Source organism: Lupinus angustifolius, chromosome LG10 (genome assembly GCF_001865875.1).
Source record: "Lupinus angustifolius cultivar Tanjil chromosome LG10, LupAngTanjil_v1.0, whole genome shotgun sequence".
NCBI classification, from domain to species: Eukaryota; Viridiplantae; Streptophyta; class Magnoliopsida; order Fabales; family Fabaceae; genus Lupinus; species Lupinus angustifolius.
In genome coordinates this window covers 6,279,501-6,286,885 of record NC_032018.1, presented here as the reverse complement: position 1 = coordinate 6,286,885, position 7,385 = coordinate 6,279,501, and the positions used below count along the sequence as shown (strand labels likewise).

The window sequence follows — 7,385 nt, the reverse complement described above, 5'->3', positions numbered from 1 at the left end:
ATAGCAGAAGTTATATCTTTGCTTAACCACTATAGACAGAAGCTACCCATTCAATGCTTAACCATCTATGACAGAAGTTATATCTGAGCTTAACCATCATGTACAGAAGTTATATCTGAGCTTAACCATCATGTACAGAAGCGAACCAACCATTGATGGTGAAAGAGAGAGAACGGATCAGCATCTTGGTCCTAATGAAATGCTTCAATGATGAATAAGAAAGATAGGTAAACGATGAAGAATAAGAAAATGATATAATCTTGTATATGATAAATTGGTCATGGTACTCCTTCTTGAAGAGTTTGAGGATATCAAGAAGCTAGCTTATGTACTTGAAAAGAATTCTAATTTGACTTCAAATCTTGACTTGATATAAGTGCACTTGGTAGAGTTGAGAATGCATGTCATGATGAGGTTTTTACATAGTTATGTCGTGAATATTTCTTTTTTTCTTGAGATGAAGAATATCAACCTAATTACGCATGGAACCATCAACATCTTTCTTTATGTATGGAACCATCATCACCTTGAACCTCTTCCAATGAAAATGATGAAATCATAATCAACCGCAACATCAAGACCAAGCATCACAAAGAGAAGAAATGGCGAGAATTCTGCACTGAACAAATTCTGCACTAAGAAGAGATGAAGTTGTAGAATGAAACACTAAATTCTAGGATTTGTTTGGATAAAATTTGGAGGAATATGATGGAGAAGAATCTATTTTTATCTCTCTTGCAGCTTTTTGCATGTTGAAGACTTTGACATATATTCAATAGGTTCTTACGTGTTGAAAACAAGAACAATCAAAGAAGATGGAAGACATAAGCGGAAACACATAATTATTGCTTTGATACCATGTTAAAATGGTAAGAGCCATACATGAATGAGAAAGAAATTATGAAAAAGAAAGAAGGAAGAAAAAGAGAAAAAATAGAGAATCAAAGTCTCCATTGAAATGTAATCTTTCTCGTTATTATCATTGAATTGAATGAATAAGAAATGAGTCAATATAGTTTATTTATACAATAGAAAAGAAGAAAAGAAAGCTTGTAAAGCAAATAACTAACACAAACTTAACTAGCTAATTCCTAACTTCATAATAAACTATCATCTTTCAAAAATATCATCTAATATATCTTTAATATATAATAAAACACCTAATCAGAATCAACATATGAATCATCATTTAATTTGGTCGTGAGATTGATTTAAGTTCTAAAAAATTGTATCAAATATAATCAATATAATTTAAAACATATTAATATATATGTTATAGAATATAAATAAAATATATGTACAATTTTTTGAGTTGGGACTTAAGATTAAGTTTGGAAGACATTTAAAAGTATTACACATTTAATCTAAGAAATAACGAGAATTCTTGATCTCTCTCAATATCTCTCTCGATCCAAGAGGTGAAACGAAAATCCGGATCGGACCAATTGGCCTTTAAAAATTAAGTCTAACACGATCGAAACATACGATTTTTGCAGTTTCGATCTATTTTGGATCGGTTTTTGGTTTTAGTTTTGGACCGGTCTGGATTTAAACACTTCTAATTGTCATACCCTGTTTCATATTCTCACTGCAATGTGAGAACCGATCTTGAATCACTCACAATAGGAGTATGGTGTCAATTCTTGAATGCTACCATTATTAAATCTTGAATTTCCCACAATATTAGTGTCAATTCTCGTACCACAAAAAGAAAGATGAAGAATGTAGGTGGAAATGTTTGGCATAGATGGAGAGAAGAAAATTTTAGGAAATGTATCTCAATTAGTGTATTTTTATGATAGGGGAGGCCTCAATTTATAGGCTTAGTACCCCAATGGCCATTTTGATTCGACGACCCACAAAATGATCTTATAAAAAAAACGATCATATTAATCTGACAGTCAGATCAAGTGGGTGTTGACTTAGTCAACAAAACATCTGGAGGGGGGGGGGGATTCCATAAAAGAATATCTCAAACCCGACACGAACCGAGTCATCCAGATAGTGGCGGAGGTAGTGGTGGTGCACACGTGCGCATGGACGAGTTTAGGTTGTGTGTGACCTCTCCCACCACAAAATCCTTTTATCCCTTGGGGCACACCCAAGAGAATAAATGCTTATAAACACCTTTGAAATGTTTCCATCACTAATGTGAGAATTCGTGTTTTTCATTTCACACAATGGGCCATTCCATATGATTTACAAGTAACTTATATCACTTCTTATATATAATATATTTTGGTAAGATAATATAACATTACTCTTATGATAATAAAGGAAATGACATATTGTCCTACAAATTATCCTATACCATAAGAAGACTAACATGTGTCACAAAGTGACTTTTTTATTTATAATTGGTTTACAAATTATATTAATAACTCAAGCTTGTCTTCACTATGGTAGCACAATGTATGCATTGTCCTTAGTTATTTTAGAATATTAAACTTAAATGATACGTGAGTGTTTTACCTAGTTTTAAGTTGTTGTGAATTGGTAAAAACTTTCTGAATTGAATTTGATTGTATAAGGAACTATTCTCCTGTTTGCCCGATTAACACCAAACTATTTTATGGAACTTTATGATATTATCTTGTTCCCCATTTGACACCAAAAAATTTGGTGGATCATTGAGTTGTTTCTATGGTAGTGTAAGTGTTTTAAGGATATTATTTAAGAAAGAGAATCAAGAAATTTTGTTTTGATACAAGTTGTTTTCACACATCTAAAAGTATTAAATTTAGTTTTACAATGCTAGTCTTCTTCTTTTATATTCCTTAAACAATACCATTGTAACCTTATTAACCCAACTCATTTTTTAAACAAGAATGAATGTATATATGATTAAATCAAACCTTAAAGAAAGAGTCTCTCCCATTAATAGACAAAAAAATATTTTAATGAAAATTAAATTGTTATTTTAAGGTAAGATAAGAAAAAACCACTAATTTCATCCTATAAATTCTTGTTGGTCATGACTTTTTTTAATTTTATTTTCCAAATGACTATTTAAGTTTGCAATACGTAGTATAAAATAATTAACAATTTCTCAACATAAATCATTAATCACATAACAATATTTAATGGGGCCCGAGGTAAAAGTCCACTTTAATAATCTTTACCTAGATTAATTTATGCTTACCAAGTTACCATTGAAAAAAGTGAACTTAGTTCAAAATAAAAAATAATTTAAAGGAAGTGTGTGCATAATTTTTTATTTTAGTATAATATATATACATTATCATTATAAATATTTATATAGTCGGTATATTATTTATTTATGTTACTTTGTTTGAAAAATAATGAATAATGATGAAAGATACTTACATACATTTTTTCTCTCTTCCTTTTACTTTTTTAAAAATTATGATAATAAATAAAAAAGGCTGATTTTAAATGTGGAAAAAAGTGAAGGCAAACTATGTTAGGGTTTTGGAGTGAGTAGTAGTAACTTCTGCTTCTGCGTTTTGAAAGATCAAATTAGGTTTTGATTATATTGCAATCATGGTTCAGTGGCAGAGACATGTGTTACCATTTCTTCTTCGTCGCATTGGAAAATCCAACAAAGTAGATTCAATTTTTCGTTTGCCTTCATTTCCCTCTTCACAATCTCATTTTCAGATTCAAAACACAACAACACATTTCCCTATTTATAATCGTTTCCCTTTCCTTCATCACCTTCAGGTAAACAATTTATGTTTTCATTCAAAAGTTAATTGATTCTCAAAATGTTATAGTTTATTTATATCTATCTCATTATCAATGTTGTGTTTGAGGAGTTATTTCAGGGAATTTGAAATTCATCCGGAAATGATCTTAATTTTGAGTCTTTCTTGTGATTTTATGTTTTATTAACCGTATATGATAATTACACTGATTTTGTGGTGCTGCCATTTTTTCCATTGATCATGAGTTCATTGCAAGTGATGGATTGATTGTGGTTGAATTGTTGCAATGGCAACACTTAGGTTGGATTTGGATTTGCCACAGTCATTGAATCCAAGGGTGGGTAGTGTTTGAACCATGCATCCCTTAAATTTTCGAACATTGCTCACACTGTCAAAAAATTGAACGTGGGAAATCCAAACCCTGCATCAAGGTGGCATCACTGCTCACTACTGTAGAGTTAGGCTTTATGGCCATTTATTTTGTTGAATGACCTAATAAAATTCTTCCACACATTTTGTTGAATAGTATATTTGATAAATTCAAATTGCGTCATTTTAAATTCTAAAATGCTCTTAAACTGTTAACCTCTCCATTCAAATGCACACAGGGAATTTCAACTACTACCAAATTGCTTGTGAATTCGTCTGAGCCTGAACAAACTCCTATTTCGTCTCCCTTAGCCCAAGTTTCATTATTAGGTGCTTCAAATGGTGAACAAGATCAGAATAAAAAACCACTTAATAAGAAAGATAAAGTTCAAGCAGTATTAAAGGGAATCAAGCAGGTATTATTTTGATTGTTTGCGTTTGCTCTTCTTATATGCACATGCACCATTCAGATGCAAGTGCTTAACATTCAATCTTACATCAGATTCAGGTCATCCTTGTCCTTTATAAACTGCTTGAAATGATTTTAATTTTACATTTTGACCTGGAAGTCATGGATTCAAATCCTGGAAACAACCCATTATGTTGCGAGGGTAAGGCTGCATACATTTACCCTCCCTAGGGACCCACTAGGTGGGAGCCTCGTGTACTAGGCTGCCCTTTTTTAAAATTTCACTGGGCTGCCCATTATTAAAAGTGCACTAGGTCACCCATAAAGTGCACTCGGTTTCTCTTATTTAAAAGTACACTGGGTCGCTCTTATTTAATAGTGCATTATAGAAAATGATCAGCACTTGATCTGATAGCAATGGCAACACTATTGGAAATTATTGTACTTTAATCATTTAGACAGGGAGATATTTTCTATAGGATGCCATGGTTTTCACCTCCATTCAAAGAGTTCAGTTGGTTCAGAATTCAGCATAAGAATAGTTTGAAATTTGAATTGTATATCATGTTTTCTTTTACTTATGTGGTGACATTAGGCCCTACCTATTAAGATTTTTTTTTTTTTTAATCAGAGAGTAACAACTTTTGCAGACAAGTTGGCATCTGATTTTATAGCCATTGAAAATGCCTCCCTTGGATCTTGATTGCTCTGGAAACTATATCATAATTTCTGCTCTGTGAAGTTTGAAGGATATGATTTGTATCTGACTAGTTGTACTTTTTATATTGTGGAGATTATGTCCTTTCCCTTTCGGAATACCTTATTTTCTTTCAACCATCTTTATTTTAGAGTCCAAAGAAGGTCAACCTGGTTGCTACTTTGGTTCGTGGTATGCTTGTTAAAGATGCACTGATGCAGTTGCAGCTGACAGTCAAGCGAGCTGCAAAAACTGTATTTCAGGTAGTAACACTTTATATTTTTCATTGTCACCTCTATGGATGCGGCTGTAAAAGCAATATAATTAATTGCTTTCTAAGTTCTTCTGTGGTGTGCATAAGATTTTTGTTCATGTATTTTCCCCTAGGCCCCCACCCCACCATTCCATCTTTGCCTAGATTCAAAGAGGTTTTCTAGATTCTTAAGCTGGGACAATTGTCATCACAATGAGGAAGAGTGGAGTAGTGGACTACAATACCTCCATGTCATTCGATTTCATTTTCTAATAATCTCATGAATTTCCCCCAATATTATTAAATTCTACAGGGACCTTCCTTTTCCATGCTTTATTTTACTTCATTATACACATTAGTGTCTGGTAGTTTTTATTGGAGGCCTGTTCAATTTCAATGGAGGAAGGTTCTTATATCGCCTTTTATGGGAAAAGTTAGTTTCACTGATGGAACTTGGAAGGAGTGGGCAGGGGAGTCTGCCCCTAATTTCTCTCCTTAATGCTGCTACTGTTCAGTTATTAGATAATCACTTCACTTCTCATTCATTCCTTTTTGTTTGTTTATTATTACTACTACTACTGGATAGGGAAACAGTTACACTTCCAAAACATAAAAAGGACTTAACCTTACCCACCGAGTCATATCATCTTCCTCTTTTACTTACCCTGTTGTGAGTTTAACTTTTGCTCCTAGTAGCCAATTCCCCTTTTCACCTCCAAATGGTCCTAGTGTCCTAACAAATTTGAAGTATTTGATGAACACTTCGCCACTCCTTAGCTTTTAATCATGTTCCACCACTGTATGTTTTAAAATTCTACATATTGCAGGTTATTAATTCAGCCAAAGCAAATGGCTCTCATAATCATGGGTTGGATCCAGAACGTCTAGTTGTTGGTAATATTTTGAAGTTTACAAGTATTAGAAGTGAAGTTGTTGTGACATTGTTTTATCCCTGCTGATACTGTGTTCCTGTTTCTTACAGATGAAGCATTTGTCGGAAAGGGGTATTTTAAGAAGAGAGTTAACATACATGGCAGAGGGAAATGTGGGATGAAAGTCCGACCAGAGTGCAGGTTGACAGTTGTTTTAAGAGAGATAACCCCTGAAGAAGAGGCAAAGATTGCTAGGCTGAGGGTCCACAACTATAAGAAGCTCTCTAAGCGCGAGCAAAAACTTGTGCCTCATCAGCTTATTGAGAGCAATCCTGTTTGGGGCCGCAAAAACAGATCTAGCAGTCAAAACTCAAGTGTTGCAGCTTCATGATCCTTTTTTATTTTCAAGTTCCATTAATTTGGTTCAAGATTATGGGCATTGCTGCAGGAGCCTTGCTTATTTTCAAGTTTGCTGCACGAGCCTTCGTTTATTTTCAAGTTTCCATACTTAGTTTCAAGGTTATGGAGTTCTTTGTAATAGATTCTTATGCATTGAATGTTGGAAGCAGCTATGGAGAAATATGCAAACCAAGTTTCACATGGACAGTAATTCTAAATGCCTCTAGGCTATGCCCTGTTAGAAGCCAGCCATTTTGGTATTTTTCAAATAATAAAATTTTGTATCAGACCATTTTGCATTTTGTTCTCTTTTATTGGCTATTTTTTCCTAAAATAAAGGATATGTTCTGTCCAAAGCATGAATCTCCTTTTATTTTTCATATGAAGTCCGAACCCATCAAAATTTCTTTTCCTTTTGTAATTATCAGTGAACATTTATCAACTAGCAAATGGTTTCCCTATCAGAGTTGAACTTTAATTATGTATGTGGAATCAACAATCCATGAAATAGTATGCAACTGTTCTTGGTTTTTTACGCATAAATATGATCATAACTATACATGCCCAGTAGACTTGAAACCAATTACCCCAAAGATATCTTGGGGGAGTTTTATGCACTCAATGTATAAAAAATAATTCCTTAGACCAACTATGCTAGACTACAAAATTGTGAAAATAGTTTTACCACCCATGATCATGTTCATAAGAGGATGGTCCA

At 33.3% G+C, this 7,385-nt stretch overlaps 1 protein-coding gene across 1 annotated transcript; it reads left to right on the top strand.

The window, feature by feature from the left end:
* Positions 3,399-6,957, top strand: LOC109357687. The gene is made up of 5 exons (XM_019601695.1): positions 3,399-3,684; positions 4,277-4,453; positions 5,296-5,406; positions 6,224-6,290; positions 6,379-6,957. The coding sequence occupies exons 1-5, from the start codon at positions 3,505-3,507 to the stop codon at positions 6,657-6,659; spliced, it is 816 nt and encodes a 271-aa protein (XP_019457240.1). The 5' UTR covers positions 3,399-3,504; the 3' UTR covers positions 6,660-6,957.